At 39.6% G+C, this 18,256-nt stretch overlaps 2 protein-coding genes across 9 annotated transcripts in view; one reads left to right on the forward strand and one right to left on the reverse strand.

The window, feature by feature from the left end:
• WTAP (WT1 associated protein) overlaps nucleotides 1–17,512 on the reverse strand; it is a 30,600-nt gene extending 13,088 nt beyond the window's left edge. For 3 of the 6 annotated variants that reach the window (XM_025383707.1, XM_025383709.1, XM_025383710.1), the window contains exons 1-5: nucleotides 16,073–16,304; nucleotides 7,550–7,587; nucleotides 5,125–5,180; nucleotides 2,059–2,117; nucleotides 412–539 (exon numbers count right to left, since the gene is read on the reverse strand). In XM_025383707.1, coding sequence (XP_025239492.1) covers nucleotides 412–539; nucleotides 2,059–2,117; nucleotides 5,125–5,180; nucleotides 7,550–7,579 — 273 coding nt within the window. In that variant the 5' untranslated portion in view covers nucleotides 7,580–7,587; nucleotides 16,073–16,304. Of the gene's footprint in view, nucleotides 1–411; nucleotides 540–2,058; nucleotides 2,118–5,124; nucleotides 5,181–7,549; nucleotides 7,588–16,072; nucleotides 16,305–16,428; nucleotides 16,766–16,909 lie in introns of those variants that run through there. The other 3 variants (XM_025383711.1, XM_025383708.1, XM_025383706.1) reach the window with 3 other exon arrangements.
• The window catches only part of SOD2 (superoxide dismutase 2), a 43,677-nt gene continuing 41,833 nt past the window's right edge, over nucleotides 16,413–18,256 (forward strand). For 2 of the 3 annotated variants that reach the window (XM_025383712.1, XM_025383713.1), the window contains exon 1: nucleotides 16,811–16,911. In XM_025383712.1, coding sequence (XP_025239497.1) covers nucleotides 16,820–16,911 — 92 coding nt within the window. In that variant the 5' untranslated portion in view covers nucleotides 16,811–16,819. Of the gene's footprint in view, nucleotides 16,497–16,810; nucleotides 16,912–18,256 lie in introns of those variants that run through there. The other variant, XM_025383718.1, reaches the window with a different exon arrangement.

Below are 18,256 nucleotides of genomic sequence, written 5' to 3' on the forward strand. Positions count from 1 at the left end.
GGAAAAACAGTTCTATACATAGAGGGGACAAGAGAGCAGAGGTAAAGTCATCAGATGGCTTTCCTAACCAGTGAAAGTAAAGCAATAAGGAGCAAATGCTCTTTTATTGATCATACCCTCAGACACCAAGATATCTGAAAAATGTCTGGAATTGATGAACTAATATTCACAATGCATGAAAATTTCAAAACACAACTTAAAACTATTGCCTTCTTGGCCAAAAAAGAAATTTGTTTAAATGAAGAGACATTATCAAAATTTTTCACCTGGTATACTTAAAGCTCTAAGTGTACATACCTATAAAAAAAAACCTCTTATATTTAGTATTAGGTGGTTAAAATTAACAAGCAATAAGGCAGACTAAAAACCAATTCCTCAAGTAAAGACATTTATGTAACTTGAAATACTTACAGTACACTCTTGCATCTCTTGTTCCTTGGTTGCTAGTCGCATTACAAGGATGTTTTCCCTGCGTGCAGACTCCTGCTGTTGTTGCTTTAGTTTTTCTTCAGACTCTCTTAGGCCAGTTACATCATTAGCTGATGATTTAAAAAATAATTATAAATATAATTTTAAGATCAAGTTCAAATACTTCTGTCAAGAACAATTAAAAACTAGGGTCAAAAACTTAATCAAGTCTTTAATTTCCATCCTAACTACTTTTATAACAAGCAAATTATTTCCTGGTCATGACAGCTCATTTAGAAGGCAAGGTGTCATAGTGCTCCATGACTACCAACTGAATTATGTTTTCATAGTTTCATCTATTCCCAACAGAAGACAGGAAACATTTGTGTTTTACAGTATGCACAAAATCCTGATGAGTATGTTTTAACCTATATAATATAAAAATGCTGTCTGGGCACAGTGGCTCACGCCCGTAATCCCAGCACTTTGGGAGGCGAGGCGGGTAGATCACCTGAGGCCAGGAGTTTGAGACGAGCCTGACCAACATGGTGAAACACCATCTCTACTAAAAATACAAAATTAGCCGGTCGTGGTGGTGCATGTCTGTAATCCCAGCCACTTGGGAGGCTGGGGCAGGCGAATGACTTGAATCTGGGAGGTGGAGGTTGCACTAAGTCCAAATTGTGCCACTGCATTCCAGTCTGGGTGACGGTGCGAGATTGTCTCAAATAAACAAACAAATAAATAATATGATAGTAACTGCTGGACAATTTGTATTTTAAACTTTGAGGCAGGATCTTATTCTGTTACCCAGACAGGAGTCCAGTGGCACAATCAGGGCTCACGGTAGCCTTGACCTCTCAGGCTCAAGTGATCCTCCTGACTCATTTTTTTTTTTTGGTAGAGACAAGGTCTCCCTATGCTGCCTATGCTGGTCTCAAACTCCTGGGCTCAAGTATCTTCCCACCTTGGCATCTCAAAGCGCTGGGATTACAGGTGTGAGCCACTGTGCCCAGCCTTAATCGTTCATAATGTTCATGATTTCTTTGGATAACACAGTCACGTAAAATTAGAATTTCAGGGTATTAACCCTTCTGAAGTTAGAAAACAATATATATTGGTTTTTATACTCAACAAATAGTATGTGGTTCAAACAGTAAAAACTGAGACTAAAATGGCTTAAAATGATAAACTTTGTTATTTTCAGATTAAAAAAATTTGTAAATATATATTACATATAATTAAGTTATACATATTAATTTAACCTGTCATAAATCTGTTACTAGTTGCTTCTATTTATTTATCTTCTAGACTAGTAACTCACGCTTCAAGTCAAATTCCTATGTAGAAGGGGTTAGGGACAAGTAAGAAAAGTTTCAAGTAGTTCTGAGTTACTGTATCTATACTCAGAACCTTGCATATAATTTTGCTAAGTCACGCCATTACATGAGTATTACATGTCTGTCTTCTCCAATGACTATGTCTCATTCACCTTTATATTTTCTTGCACCCAAAAGTGCCTATGTATAGTTCTTATAATAAAACACCAGAAAAATTACATTTGCTTTAATAAAACCAATTACCCTTTTGATTGTAACAACAATCAAAAGGAGATTATTCAGTCTTTAAGAAGCTAAAACTCAAACTTACAGTTAAGATCTGTGTACTTGCCCTCCAAAGCTTGTACATATGCTTCATATTGTTTCCATCTAATAAAAAAAATCCATACATTAGTTGTTATAATAAAATAGCTTTTATTAAATACACTAGAAGATATCTATAAACTCACAGATTTTAGTAATACTGAGCATTCTGCTGGATGATTTTTCATTTTAAATCTAGTTTTCTTAGACAGAGTCTCGCTCTGTCACCCAGGCTGGAGTGCAGTGGCACAAACAGGGTCTGGGCTCAAGCGATATCCCTGCCTCAGCTTCCTGTAGAGCTGGGACCAAAGGCACGTGGCTAATTTTTTGTAGAGAGGGGGTCTCACTGTTGCCCAGGCTGGTCTTGAACTCCTGGGCTCAAATGATCCTCACACCTTGGCCTCCCAAACTGCTGAAATTATAGGCCTTAGTCACCACATCCTGGCCCAAATCTAGTTTAACTGATAATAAAGTAGTCCACTCATTATTCCTTCCCATTTTACAAGAAACAGGTAAAAGGAGATATATAGAGAAGGTGTTTTCTGCTGAGAACATGCCAAGCGTGCTCTGGGTGAGATCAAATCCCAGATTTGGTTTGATACTTTGGTATCACTGGTGATGTTCAGGATAATCCTGGATTATAGAAAAAAAAATCCTACTGCTACTTTCATATGTTGTCCCCTTAGAACAAAAGGCATATTAGAAATGTGCCTAATTATGTAGAATTGAAGGTTCTTTATTTTGGCTCTTTTGTGAAAATACCATGTGACTCTTCTCAAGGTAATATCAATTTCTGCCTGTAAACACAGGGGGAGAATACAACATTTTTCAAGACTGTAATTTAACAATCACATCTAACTGGCAGAAACCTGCATGCCACACGCTATCGGAATACAAGGGCACCGTTTTTCTTCATTATACTTCTCTACCCTGAATATATATACTGCTAAGTCCTCTTAGCAATAAAGATTTTTCCTAGACTTATTAGGCAGTTCCTAATGGAAAGTACCCTGCCCTGAATGTCTGTTCTCCTGCATACTTAAGAGCCATGTTTTCAAGCTGCTCTTCAGGTACAGTTAATTAAAATTTGGCTTTAGAAAACCATTTTATAATCTTAAAAACAGGCTTGGCATGAGTTAATAATGTTACAACATAATGAACAAAAAGGTTCATGCCTGTAATCCCAACAGGGGATTTTTTGGGAGGCCAAGGCGGGCAGATCATGAGGTCAAGACATCGAGACCATCCTAGCCAACACAGTGAAATTCCGTCTCTACTGAAAATACAAAAAAATTAGCAGGGCATGGTGGCGCATGCCTGGAGTCCCAGCTACTTGGGAGGCTGAGGCAGGAGAATCACTTGACTGGGAGGCGGCAGTTGCAGTGAACTGTGATTGCACCATTGCATTCCAGCCTGGCGACAGAGCGAGACTCTGTCTCAAAAAAAGAAAAACCTTCTTAATACCAAACTAATCCACTTTCTATATAAACACTACTGTTAAGCTAAGGTCATGCTTTGTTTTTATGGCACTTACAACCTAGGACACGTACAGTTTACCAAATATTTGGGGATGTATAAGAGAAAGGTCTCAGTGGAGACAATAAAAGAACAATTTATTTTAGAAGAAGAGAAAAATATAAAAACTGAAGCAAGAACATGCATATCACAAGGATAGAAGGTATAGACTAGTTAAATAAGTAGCAGCTGGTTTAAAATCACCAAGGAAATTAAAGAGAAAAAAATCCACCTAAAAGTCTTACATGAGAATTCCCTAAGGAAAGATGTTAAACTGACTGCAAGGTAATACACTGCATATAATTTAGAAACCTTAAAGGTATCTTAAAATACAACATTTCTATGATTCTTTATTAAGATTACTGACTTTTCCCCTCCTACAGTTAAATCAAGAAAATGACTGCAAAGACTAACCAGAGCAATTATGTAAGAAGGCATAAAAAGAAGTGTACAATGCCAGAGGTAGGGGAAAAAAAAATCATGGCCGGGCATGGTGGCCCATGCCTGTAATTCCAGCACTTCAGGAGGCCAAGGTGAGAGAATCACTTCAGGCCAGGCGTTCAAGACTAGCCTGAGCAACACCTCACCTCTATTATAATTTATATGTACATTATATATATGTATATATGCTGTTTTAACATATGTGTTGTTTTAATAGTTAAATAAACAAACAAAAAACCCAGCATTGAGTAGTAGTGTATCTTAAGTATCTACTTCAGCGTAAGACAGAGTGTTTTAGAATACCAACAATTTAAATTTTATGTGCAAGAAGACAAAGGTATGCAATGGAAACTGTTCCTATGTATGAGATTATGGCAAAAAAAAAAAAAAAAAAAGATAAAGTGTTCATAATACAGTAGCTGTGCAAAGGTCAAAGTAGGAAACTGTCACACTGTAGGAAACAACAAAATCTGTTACTCTATCTCACAAAACATCTTTTTTCTCCCTGGCTTTCAGCTTGTTAAAATACTCATTTTATTTTTATCTAAAAGTTATCAAAGCTATAAAACATAGAACATCCTACTTCCTGATTTCTTATACAATCTATAAAGATTATATGCTGTACCTGACAGTCTGCTTTTGTAAGACATTTATAAGATAACCACAGAAATTCAGAACTGGAAGTCACCTTTAAAAATAACTTAACCCAATCCCTTCAACTTACAGATGAGAAAATGAAGAGTATGAAGTTAAATGAGCTGGTCACACTAATAAGAAAAAGTAACCTCACTTCATTAGTAAATTATGTATTTCTTCCAAAATATAAGTTTATCTTTTAGGATTACTTTTTTTTTCAAATGTTAAACACGAAAAGAAAAACTACACAAAACAAGCCATATATTTGTTAAACTTATAGCTTCCTAGTAGTTCTCTAAAGTGTTACGTTTTCCTCAGTGTTAATATAAGAAATAGGTCATAGTATGTTCAAAAAGTACATTAAATTATTTGAGGATGTAACAACATTAAAAACAGTATCTGGCACAAAGACAATTACAGTGTAGAGGCATAATACAATGTTCTATACAAAGATTTTATTTTTGAACAAATAACATTTTACCTTAGAATTAACTCATCTCTTGCCATAACTTTGAAGTCTGTTTCACTCAGTCGAACCTATAAAAATTACAATATGAATTGAGTGATCTTCCTGAAGACACAAAGCTCTATGAGACCTATGAAACATCTCCTGAGTGTGAGATTTAAACAGCTCAGTACATACTTATCACTAAAAAAAATTATTTGATTACAAAAGTTTTTTTCTTTTTTAAGGTAAACTATTTGTTATCTTAACAATGGGCATCATCATTAGGAATGTGCACATTAAAATCCCAGGTATCAACACACACTGATTAGAATGGCTAAAATAAAAATTAGCGGCAACACCAAATGCTGGTGAGGATTCAGAGAAATTGAAGTTTCCTACACTGCAGGTGAGAATGTAAAATGGTCTCAAAAAGATACACACTACATGATGTCGTTTATATAAACACTCTGAAATAACAATTATAGAAATAGAGATAAACTAGTGGTTGCCAGGGGTCAGGCATGGGGAGGGAGGGGGTAGATGTGGCTACAAAAGAATAACTCAATGAAGTTTTATGCTAATAGTTCAGATATGTATCTCGATTAATGATGGTTACACAAAGCTAGACATGATAAAATTGCATATAGCTCTTCCCCACTCCCCCACAAACAGTACAAGTATAATGTGAAATGTGCATAAGCTCTGTGGATTGTACCAATGTCAATTCCCTGATTTTCAGTTATTAGAGATGTCTGCTAGTCATGCAAGATGTTAACAATGAAGGAGGCTCAGTGAAAGCTGCACAGAACCTCTCTGGACATTTATTTGCAACTTCCTGTGCATCTATAATTATTTGAAAATAAAAAGTTGAAACAAGGGCATAAGCTGACATGCTTCAAAAATTAAGAAACAGTATATTCACTATACCAAATAAAGGCTGTAAAGGTGAGATACCTCTCCTACTTCAGTATAAAATTAAGGCTTTGGTGGGCATTGTGGCTCATGCCTCCTGCACTTTGGGAGATTGAGGCAGGAGGATATCTTGAAACTCAGGAGTTCAAGATCAGCCTGGGTAACATGGCAAAACTCCATCTCTACCAAAAAATACAAAAATTAGTCAGGCGTAGCAGCACACCTGCAGCCTGAGCTACTTTGGGGGGCAGAGGTGGGAGGATTGCATAAGCTGGGGTATGAGGCCACAATGAGCCAAGATTGTACGACTGTACTCCAGCATGTGCGACAGAGTGAGACTCTGTCTCAGAAAATAAAAAATAAAAAGAAAATAAAGGCTTTATTAGTATTTCCTTATTTTATTAGTATTTTCCTTATTTCACTTAAATTTTTTTCCTTAAAAATGTTTCAAATTATAATACTAACCAGTAAAATAGTATTACCATAAAATAGAATGGTGGAGACTATCGTAGTGTGATATATTAAAACGCTGCCAAAGGCAGCTCACGCTTATTATTCCAGCACTTTGGAAAGCAGAGGCAGGTGGCTATCTCTTGAACCCAGGAGTTCGAGACCAGCCTGGGCAACATGGCAAAACCCCATCTCTACAAGAAACACAAAAATTAGCTGGGTGTGGTGGCACGTACTTGTAGTCCCCAGATACTCAGGAGGCTGAGGTGGGATGATCACTTGAGCCCAGGAGGCGGAGACTGCAGTGAGCTGAGACTGCACCACTGTACTCCAGCCTGGGCAACAGAGCAAGACCCTGTTCCAAGGCAGGAAAATCAAAGGCTACCAGAGGGAACACATAGTAATTCTCAGATTATGAAAGTATAGTACAATCCTTTACTCATTTTATGAGTAATTTCACTCCACAACAGGAAACTTCTGTAGTATCTATTCACTTAAATATTCAGTTTAGTTAAGCACATGCCCTGCTTTCCCAATTGAATCACAAATTCCTCCTAGAGACTATGTTGCTCTTTTATAACGTCCACTGTGTGTGTATGTAAGAGTAAACTCGAGGTAGGAATGCACAGCAGGGAGAGATTGAGACTAGACAACAAAATTTCAGAGAAAAAAGTAGAATTTGAAAACTAGCTATAACCATTTTTTAAAAATAAAGTAGTTTTTAATTTTAATCAAAGGGATTTACACTAGGAAAAGAATAATATACTCATGATTTCCATTTTTGACGTTATTTGTATATATGTAGCTGGAAATATTCACATAATGAACGTTAAGAGTAGACCATGGGAATATTATTATAACTAAAGTTTTCCAAAATCTGAAAATATTCTAAAAATACACTGGATATAAGATACAATATATAGCACATTGTACAACTCCAATGCTATTATTGTTATAAAGGCAAAGAAATGAGAAATAAGCAAACAATGATAATCCTTCAAGTCTATTTTTTTTAAAAAGTGCTTACAACTGCTTAAAAAAACAAAACAGAACCCAAAACAAAACAAAACAAAAAACCCAAAACCAAAACCCATACCTTCTTGGGAAGAGGTTCTTCGTTGGTCATCTTGAATCCTAAAAAAAAAGTTGAGGAAAACAAGTTCAATTGATTTTCTTCCAGTGAAAGTAGGAACAAAAAATACTGACTCTTTCAAATCAATTAGTGAACTAAATTACTGTCGAGTAATTACAATTTAAATAATTTAAAAATAGTTTTAGATTTACAAAAAGTGGCAAAGATATTACAGAGTTCCTATATACTCTACACCCAGATCTTCCTCTGTTAACATCTTCCATTATTATAGTTATTGGGTAGTTTTTACAAATTCCCTCATAAAAAAGCTGATCAGCCATTCAAATCATTTGATGTCGCCATAAAGTGTCAAGAGAAATATAATTTCTCATCACACTATTACAATCCCCCTATGAAAGTCTCGTCACAGACGTGATACTGACCTCAAGTAGTATCCTAGCCATGTTGCTAAGGGGCTATTAAAGGGTAATACCAGCTTAAGTCTTCCTTTTATAGCATTAGGTTGTTAAAGCAAGGCAGTACCTACCACAGTCACAATTTACTACTGCCCAATAGTTTTTTTTAAGATATAATATATATTTTTATTTTTTTGAGACACAGTCTCACTGTGTCGCCCAGGATGAAGTGCAGTGGTGCTATCTCGGCTCACTGCAACCTCCGCCTTCTGGGTTCAAGCAATTCTCTTGCCTCGGCCCCGCAAGTAGCTGGGACTACAGGTGCGAGCCACCATACCTGGCTAGTTTTTGTATTTTTAGTAGAGATGGGGTTTCACCCTGTTGGTTAGGCTGGTCTCGAACTTCTGACCTTGCGATCTGCCGGCCTTGGCCTCCCAAAGTGCTAGGATTACAGGCATGAGCCACCACGCCCGGCCTATATTTTGAAATATATGTATATGCTGGGTGTGATGGCTCACGCCTGTAATCCCAGCATTTTGGGAGGCTGGTGGGTGGATCACTTGAGGTCAGAGGTTCAAGACAAGCCTGGCCAACATGGTGAAACCCGGTCTCTACTAAAAACAAAAAAATTAGCTGGGAGTAGTGGCACACGCCTATAATCCCAGCTACTAGGGAGACTGAGGCAGGAGAATTGCCCGAACCCAGGAGGTGGAGGTTGCAGTGAGCCGAGATGGCACGCCACTGCATTCCAGCCTGGGCAACAGAGACTCCATCCCAAACAAACAAACAACAAAAATTCACATACACGGGTATGTCACACCTTAATAAAAATATTCCTACAGTATTTAATTTTATGTCAAATATTTTGCATCTCAAAATTAGCTTATTATACAAAATTCACTTAACCCCATTTCAAAGATAGGTTAATGAATTCAAGTAGAGAACACTTTATTATGCTATTTTTTAGAATGAATGCTAATAGCAGCTATTATTCATTAAACTCTACAAATCCACACAATTAAAAAAAGACAAAGAAAAAATGTGTAATAAACGTACCTTAAGCATCACATTAAAATACAAGGTCGGAAAAAAGAAGCATACAACATGAAGCGCTAACCTGACAAACATAAAATCTTTATAAAAAATTCTATGAGGATTAAAAAATTGAATCAGGTTCTGAGTACCAGTGATCTTTTGAAAAAGCATCTAAATTGCAATCGGCATATTAATAATTTATACAAATTAAGAAATTAGTTCTTACACTAGTTATTCTCATTCTTTCTTTCTTAAGAGATAGGGACCCACCAGAGTGCCCAGGATAGTCTTGAACTCTTAAGTCATCTTCTCACCTCAGGCTCCCAAGTAGCTAAGACTATACATGCAAGGATCATGCCCAGCCCTAGTTATTATTTCTAATAGCACAGTCACGAATGTTCCCTTACTTTACAGTATTTATGGTTTATTTTACTTACCCATACTTACCATAAATTCTAAACTACTAGAACTTTGACCAAAAGCTTGGTATATTAAACTGAATTTTTTTTTTTTTTTTCCTGAGATGGAGTCTCACTCTGTTGCCAGGCTGGAGTGCTGTGGCGCCATCTCGAAAGCTACTTGAGGCTGGTGTGGTGGCTAACACCTGCAATCCCAACATTTTGGGAGGCTGGGGCAGGAGAGCTGCTTGAGCCTAGGAGTTTGAAACGAGCCTGGGCAATGTGGTAAGACCCTGTCTCTCATTAAAACAAACAAAACACACACACACCAAAACTACTTGATTTCTCCCACTTGATTTTGAGATTCCTCAAAAGGAGATAACCTTCCAACAGCATTTTTTATACTATGTACAATCTCAATTCTACTTTATAAATGAAACATTCTAAACATACTGTTATTAAATCCTGGTTTTCAGATTAAGTAAATTGTGTTGAAGAAAGCAGAATTCAGAGAAAAAAATCATAAATTGATCTAGGTTACTGGCTTGCTTCTTTCTCTCTTTTAATCTTTTTTTTTTTTGGAGATGGAGTTTCACTCTTGTTGCCCAGGCTGGAGTGCAATGGCGCAATCTTGGCTCACCGCAACCTCCACCTCCTGGGTTCAAGTGATTATCCTGCCTCAGCCTCCCAAGTAGCTGGGATTACAGGCATGCGCCACCATGCGCGGCTAATTTTTTGTATTTTTAGTAGAGATAGGGTTTCTCCATGTTGGTCAGGTTGGTCCTGAAATCCCGACCTCAGGTGATCTGCCCACCTCGGCCTCCCAAAGTGCTGGGACTACAGGCGTGAGCCACTGTGCCAGGCTTTTTTTTTAAAAGACAGTCTTGCTCTGTCACCCAGACCAGAGTTCAGTGGTGCGATCATGGCTCACTGCAATCTTGACCTCCCAGGCTCAAGTGATCCTCCCAGCCTCAGTCTCCTGAGTACCTGGGACTACAGGAATGTGCCACCACACTCAGCTAATTTTTGTACTTTTTGGTAGAGATGGGATTTCACCATGCTGCCCAGGCTGGTATCGAACTCCTGGGCTCAAGCAATCCAACTGCCTCTGCCTTCCAAAGTGCTGGCATTACAGGTGTGAGCCACTGCACCCTGCCTTCCCTCTTTAATCTTTCTCAAGGGATATAGTAAACTGATAAAAACCTCAGTATATTATTTGTTTCTGAGCTAAATGTATACAGTCTGTTTCACTGAGCAAGTCACTCTGTCCTATGAAGACATAAATCGTACTATGAATAAAATGTATATTTTTTTCTTTAAATTGGTTCCTGCCTACTTTATGACCCTTGTCGCCCAGTTTATAATCTCTGCTGCTATTATAGAAAGCAGCTTTGTAACTACTTTAACCTGGTGGCAGTCATTTTAATCATTTGAGAAACCATCACCATATTTAACTCCACATGTCTAACTACTTCTATTTTAGCATGACAGGTGCATCCACTTCATTAGACTGCGAAGTCTTAGAACTCAGATATCAAAAATGGCATTTCCTTGTAATTTTTCTAGAGCGAAATATTAATTTTACCCACCCACCCTGGAGTCTTTGTTGCCCAGGCTGGAGTGCAATGCTGCGATCTCGGCTCACTGCAACCTCCGCAGTCTGGGTTCAAGCGATTTTCCTGCCTCAGCCTCCTGAGTAGCTGAGATTACAGGGGCCCACCACCACTTTCAGCTAATTTTTGTATTTTTAGTTTCACCACGTTGACCAGTCTGGTCTCGAACTCCTGACCTCAGGTGATCCGCCTGCCTTGGCCTCCCAAAGTGTTGGGATTACAGGCGTGAGCCACCATGCCCGGCCAATATTTTTAATTTAAAAAATCTTAAAAGACAATTTTAGCTATTTTAGCTGTACATATTTAACCAGTATATCAGTATCTGTATCTATGTATATGCAAACACAAAATTTTGAGAACCAACCAGGAACTTCATATAACAGGTACTGTGGTAAGAGAGTGACAGTTTGAAAACAGCTGTATTTATCACTAAGGCTAGGTGGTATACCTTTTATCTAGTTACTTGGTATCCTACCTACTCAGTATGTACAATTTCAGTTGTAATACTAAAGTATCATTGATGTTATTCAATATAAATTCCAGTTTATGAAAGTTATTATAGTTGGCCCTTGAACAACCCAGGTTTTAGCTGTATGGGTCCACTTATATGTGGATCTTTTTCAATCAAACTCAGATAAAAAATACAGTACGCGGATCAAAAATACAGCATTCATGGCATGCGAAACCTGAGTATGCAAAGGGCAGACTTTTCATACACCAGGGTTCAAATTCCTTTGCCAGGATTTTGGCAAGGATTGTCTGCGTATGTTTCTACAACCTGATACTTCCCGGATCCCACTACCTTCCGGCTCTCAGCATCATAAAGTTACTTGCTTGCTCTCTTCTTAAAGTTTACTTGCTTCTTCATAAAGTTTACTTGCTTACCCTCTTCTTAAAGACAGGTATCCATATTCTTATTCCATTAAAATAAAATTAACTGTAAGCTTAGTTAGCAACGAGATGATAATCTTTTTTTAAAGGGCATTAAAAGGACTGAGAAACACATGAAGACAGTTCTGATAACCTTGGTATTCTAAAACAGGCTGTCAACTTTGCAAATACAAAAGTAGCAAAATCTCTGCACCTCAGTTTCCCCACCTCAAAGAGAATTACTGCAACCAGGGTCCCAATACTGTGCTATTTCTGAAGACAGACATTAATCTTTAGCATGGTAACTGGAACAAAATGGGCATTTAATTATTAGTTTCCTTCTCCCCATCAAAAACACAGACTCAGTGTTTCTTGAAACATCTGCAAAGATAATTCACAGGTTGCAGATAATAGTCATACTGTCATCCTGACTGTTTCTAACACTTACTGCGGAATTCTTGGCATCTCCAATATTTAGAATTCTAAACAGAAGTTACTTAAATTTTCTTTTTCTCTCTCTTTCTTTGAGACAGTGTCTCACTCCGTCGTCCAGGCTGGAGTGCAGTGTGACTCGATTATGGGTCACTGCAGCCTCTATCTCTTGGACTCAACTGATTCTCTTGCCTCAGCCTCCTGTGTAGCTGGGATCACAGGTGTGCACTACCACGCCCAGTTAATTTTTTTTTTCTTGTTAGTAGAGATGAGGTCTTGCTATGTTGCCCAGGCTGGTCTTGAACTCCTGGGCTCAAGTGATCCTCCTGTTTGGACCTCCAAAAGTGCTGGAATTACAGTTGTGAGCCACCATGCCCAGCCTACAGTTATTGAAATTTCTTTTTTTTTTTTTTTGTTTTAAGACGGAGTCTCTCTCTGTTGCCCAGGATGGAGTGCAGGGGTATGACCTTGGCTTACTGCAACCTCCGCCTCCTGGGTTCAAGCGACTCTACTGCCTCAGCCTCCTGTGGAGCTGGGACTACAGGTGCGCGCCACCATGCCCAGCTAATTTTTGTATTTTTTATTTTTTTTTTTAAGTAGAGACATTATTTCACTATGTTGGCCAGGCTGGTCTCGAACTTGACATTGGCTTACATTCTTTTTAAAAAGTTTGATGTTGAGTAGATTTTAATTAAATGGAGATTTTTACTGAAATTTTCTGTAAAAATAAAATTCTGTATTTGTAATGTAAGTCAGGAGTAAATACAGGTTTTGGATAAATGTGTATGCTTCCTAAGTCAATTCTCAGAGTCACTTTTAAGATCACTCCAGCTGTTTGGGGTATCCAACTTGGGAAATTCAGAGCCTCAGCATTTAGAAAGAAAATCCTTTCTCAACTTTTATCTGATGAAAAGTAAATCGTTCCTTGAAAGTCCATGATATGTCACAAAGTTAAATGCACCATCTGGCAAAATCAAATTAGAACAGGTTCAAAATTTACAACTATCTAACAACATTCAACTATTTGGTCAAAACAGAACCTAATTGGCAATTTTGACTTTCACACCACAAGAATGTACTGAGAAGTTTGGTATTCCCCAGGGCAATTTTTTTTTTTTTTTTTTTTTAGCGCAAATGACAAAAACAATTACCATTTAAAGTCAATTCTAGATTCATAAAGACAATGAATATTCCAGGTTTTTAGAACAATCTACTGTCACATCAGAAAAACAGAATGGCCATAACATCATTTGGAGTCAATTAAAATTGAATCCTGAAGGAAAATAATAAAATATGCTCAGTTCTTATGAGTCACACATTGAATAACAGCACTTTTCAAAGTCAAAGTTAGTTCCCATTTTCCAGGATGAAAATGACTGTGAGTCATTAGGTGATTAGCTATTAGGTGATTAAAACAACTATTAATAAATTGGGGTAAGGGTCTCAAATTTGGTGCCACCCAAAAAGGTGGTAACATGATTGACTAGTTTTATAACACGAAAAGGTTTCAGTTATTTATGTAGATAATTCAGAGATAATATATCTCAGAATATCAGGACAACCATCTACTCTTGATGCCTTAACATAGAAAAACAGCTTAGTATGGAGTTCAGTCTTGACTGGTTAGGTGCCTAACATCCCAGATCCCAGTACCTTCCTGGCTCTCAGCATCATAAAGTTAGGTAACTCAATTCCCTCTGAACAGAGGCAATCGCCAGCCAACACAACTTTAGTAAGAAGACACAGTAAACCTTGGTGAAACAAATCATAGCTGAATGTAAGAAATCAATCTTCAGACACTGTAGGAGCAAGGTACTGATGAGGAACTGAAAGGCCATCTTTTCCTTACCCTCTATCTGCCAAAAGACTTGATTCCAAGCAAGTCTTTTAACTCTTGCAGTTTCAAGTCAGCAAAAAGATAATTTTGCCTGCCTCACAAAGTGCTGCAAATATTAATGCTTTCAGCACAATGAAAATGCTACAAATAGATTTTTCAAACAAAATATGAACATAATATGAACATAAAAGGCAACTTCAATGTGCACTTAGAAAAGATTAAATTCTACTAACTGTATCTTCAAAGGCATAAAATATTTATAGCACTATATTCTAGTTAGATGGAATACCGTTATACACAATGAAGTATACTATTGTGGAGATACTGAAAAGTTTTTCTGTGTTAAGCTTAGTAACTACAAGAAACAAAATATTTAGAGGCAGAAACTTGGAGACAACTAAAAAAATTAAAAACACTATCTTAGTCTTGTTTTGCTGAAGGACCTACTAACACACAATTTTGACGAGCAAGAAACAAATATATAATGATCTAAACTGCTAAACAATATATTCAAAGGGATTCAATACTACATACAAGACCACAGGGGACCTTGAACGCTTTACTGTACTGTACAAATTGTGACAATGCTCATCTCCACATCATAGGGCTTTTACATATTTTCTGTTTCATCTCTACCAGCTTATTTCTGACAAACAATACACAAAAATATTTTCAGCAAACATGACTCAACGTTGAATTGGAAAAGCTACACATAAAAGAGCCATGTAAAAATAAGCTGTGCCTGGGACACCCTATTATTATTACTTTTATCCTTTAGGAGTTAGACATTCTGGTAGCTTGTACAAATTCTGCCACTGAAAAAGTACTAAAAATACTGAACTTTTAAACTATGTGTCTGCTTAAGATACCTTAAGATCTAAAAGCACTGTAAGAAACACACCTATCCAAACCTGTAAAATGTAACCTCAACCTTATCACAAGCCAACCTGCGGACTTGCCTAATCAGATGCTACTTGAATGAATTAAAATGTATCCACCTTGAAAAGATTTTTCGCTCATAATTTTAAATTACGGTTTTAAATGACCACAACATGTTTATCGTAGAAAACTTAAAGGTCAAAATTTTAAAATCCAAAAAACGAGACCTTGTGATGGATCTATGACGTCCACTTATCTTCCGAAGCAATGGAATGAACTAAAACTAGATAAAATAGGCACAAATACAACTTCTAACTGTAACATACCAATCGAAGTATTTCCCTACCAAACTAAACAGTTTTTTTTTTTTTTTTTTACATAATCAGCTATGCTAGTCCTTGATAATGTTAAGCTAGTCCTTTGGGATCAACCAACCAAGTGACTTCCTTATCAAAACAAGAACTTGGCCTTTTCCACTACGTGTACACTGACTTATGAAAAAAGGTTAAAAAAATAATGTAGTAACTGTCTCACAGGGATCCAACGTAAGACTTGGATTTCACAAAAATCTGCAAATAATTCAGTTTCTTTCCTCAGAATGCATGCACTCATTTAAAAATGGAAGTCTACAAGAGAACGTAGCTGCAGTAACATCCTACTGCGTGACATAAAATGTAGGGAACGAACGTTTCTTTTTTTCCTTGCTGAACTCGGGAGAGGCCCAAGGGAGGTGGAGGGAGCAACACTGAGGTGAGGAAAAAACGAGCGCTGCCGCTCAGCCTGGGGAGGGCATCCTCCGACCTCCGTGAGTGGCCGGTCTCTCCGGCCGCCGAAGCACCCCTCTCACCCCGGGCCCTGGGGACGGAGGACGGAGATAAAATGGCCTCGACGCGGCGGAAGTGTTCCCCGCTGGCGGGAAGGTAGAGCGGGTAACGAGACTGGTGCCGCGCCGGGCCCGAGTGGCCTTTCGGGCCCTGCCAGCCCCTTACCGGCCGGGGGCGGCTGCGCCCCAACCCTCAGCCCCGGAGGTCCCCCGCGGCCGCTCCCGCCAGCCGGCCCGCACCTACCTCTTCAGGCAGAAGCCGCGCCGGCGCCGCCAGTCGCATAGGCCGAGGCCGCGCTGCTTGCCCTGCCGCCCGGGCCCCCCGGGCCCCCGCGCAGCCGGACAGCTCTGGCGCCTGCCCCGCCGCACTCCTAGTCCCGCCGCAACCCCAGCGCTCCCCTTTATTTGTGGGTCTCGCTGCCACAAAATGGCGCTGAGGGAGGAAACCAGGACCCGCCGCCCGGCCCCGCCCCGCCACCGGGCTCCGCTCCGCCCTGCCCCGCCCCACAGCCGGCCCAAACTCGCCGCAGGCCAGCGCCACTGCCTCCCGCCTCCCGCCAGCCTCCCCGCTCCGCCATGTTCGCGTTCTGGCCCACTCACAGAAGAGTCGCCTTTCAGGCGTGGCCGCAGTCACTCGCCCGCCGCCGGGCCCTGCCAGGAGAGGAAAGGTGAAGGGAGGGAGGCCGCCAGCCTAGCCCGATCGGGGCCTCGAGGCGCAATGGAGCAGCTGCTTCCCGGTAATACGCCCCGTCCTTTCCCAGGAGCCTGGCGCGAGCTCCGCGGGCGCCGGAGCTCAGCTAGCGCGGTAAGGGAAGCGGCCGAAGGGAGGGGCGGGCCACCGAGGTCGGAGGTCAGCCCCGGGGCATCACGGGAAGGGAAGGTGGACGTACTCGCCGGGGCCACCTGCGGCTGCGGGGGCGGCCTCGTGCGGAGGGATCTGGGCGAAGGCGGCGCGTGATTGGCCGCTTTGTGTTCGCCACTCTCATCCGTGATGCTTCCGCGTGCCGGAGAACCAGGTGCCACCTCAGGAGAGAAGCGGTGGGCGGCGAGCCGCGGGCCTTTGCTCTTAGCAGAAGCTCACCTGTAAGTTTTGGGAACTTAGAATCCGATGTCCTCCCTCTCTTCAGTCGTGAGGTGCAGCCTTCTGGCCGCTGGATTCGTTCCTCCTTGACATCTCTGGAGACGCATCAAGGAGCTATTGTTCTCTGGCGTCGGAGGTTGCGCTGTGTCCGCGGCGCTGAGGGCTCCTTGCTAACTCGAACGTGGGGAAGGCGGCCCTGTGAGGTTTAGTGAACCCAACCAAAGAGGTCCTGCAAGGGGAGTAGACTCCCTGAAGCAAGACTGCCATCTGGACCGCCGAGTAAGGACGGTGTTACCTGGAGAAGCAGTCTCTAAACACTTACTAGAGGAGCACGTAATTCTTTTGATTGGTCTGTCCTTAGCCGGCTTTCTCGAACCTGTTCATCCCCAAAGAAGTGTCTTGTAGTAGGGTGATCTATTAGGATAAGATTAAAGTACATTCCAGATGGCCATAGTGTGTTCCCAGTGAATCGGATCAGTCTGGAGAAAATCTTTGCAACTTGTATCACAAGAGCTCTCAAAAATTGAAAACAAAAAGTCCAAAAGCCAAAGGGGAAAATGGGGAACCACATGAACAGATGATTCTCAGAAAAAATACAGTCATTTTTTATGTTCTATGTAATTCTATGTTCCTCATGAACATAGAAAGTCGCTCCACCTCACTTACAATGGAAATACACATTGAAATTGCCTTTCCTGGTGGGAATGGAAAAATGGTTCAAGTTCTGTCGAGTTCAAAATTACTTGTTTTTTCTTATACCTTGAAGTTATACTTCTAACCCTAACCTTATTCTGAAGGTACAGCTCCACACGTGGAAACAATAGGTACACAAGGTTATTGCAGTGCTGTCATAGCAAAAGTTAGGGATAACCCAAATATCCATTAATAGAGAACTGATTGGGAATGGTGCATCCATACAGTAGAATACAGTGCAGCCATTAAAAAGATTCATAAAATAATCGTGTTGCTTTGAAATGAGTCTCAGGTTATATCAAGTATTCACTTAAATACTTAAGTATATTAAGTATTCACTTTATTCAAAAGCAAAAATAAGCATATATGCTTTTATTTACTTAAATATATAAAAATATATTTAATATGAATATTTATATATATATATACTTATTTTGGGGGAGGAATTGGAAGGATATCCTTGAAACTTAAAATAGTTACCTATAAAGAGTGGTGGGAAAGAGTGGAGGGGAGACAAGACTTCTCTACTTTGAATTTTTCGTTTTACATAGCCAAAAAGTAAATAAAAAAGAAAACAAAATAAATCCTAAGGTTGAAAGCAAATAGAAACGAACTTAACCAATACAACTAGCGATACACAGAAAAAATAATTAT

Source organism: Theropithecus gelada, chromosome 4, assembly GCF_003255815.1.
Source record: "Theropithecus gelada isolate Dixy chromosome 4, Tgel_1.0, whole genome shotgun sequence".
Taxonomy (NCBI): domain Eukaryota; kingdom Metazoa; phylum Chordata; class Mammalia; order Primates; family Cercopithecidae; genus Theropithecus; species Theropithecus gelada.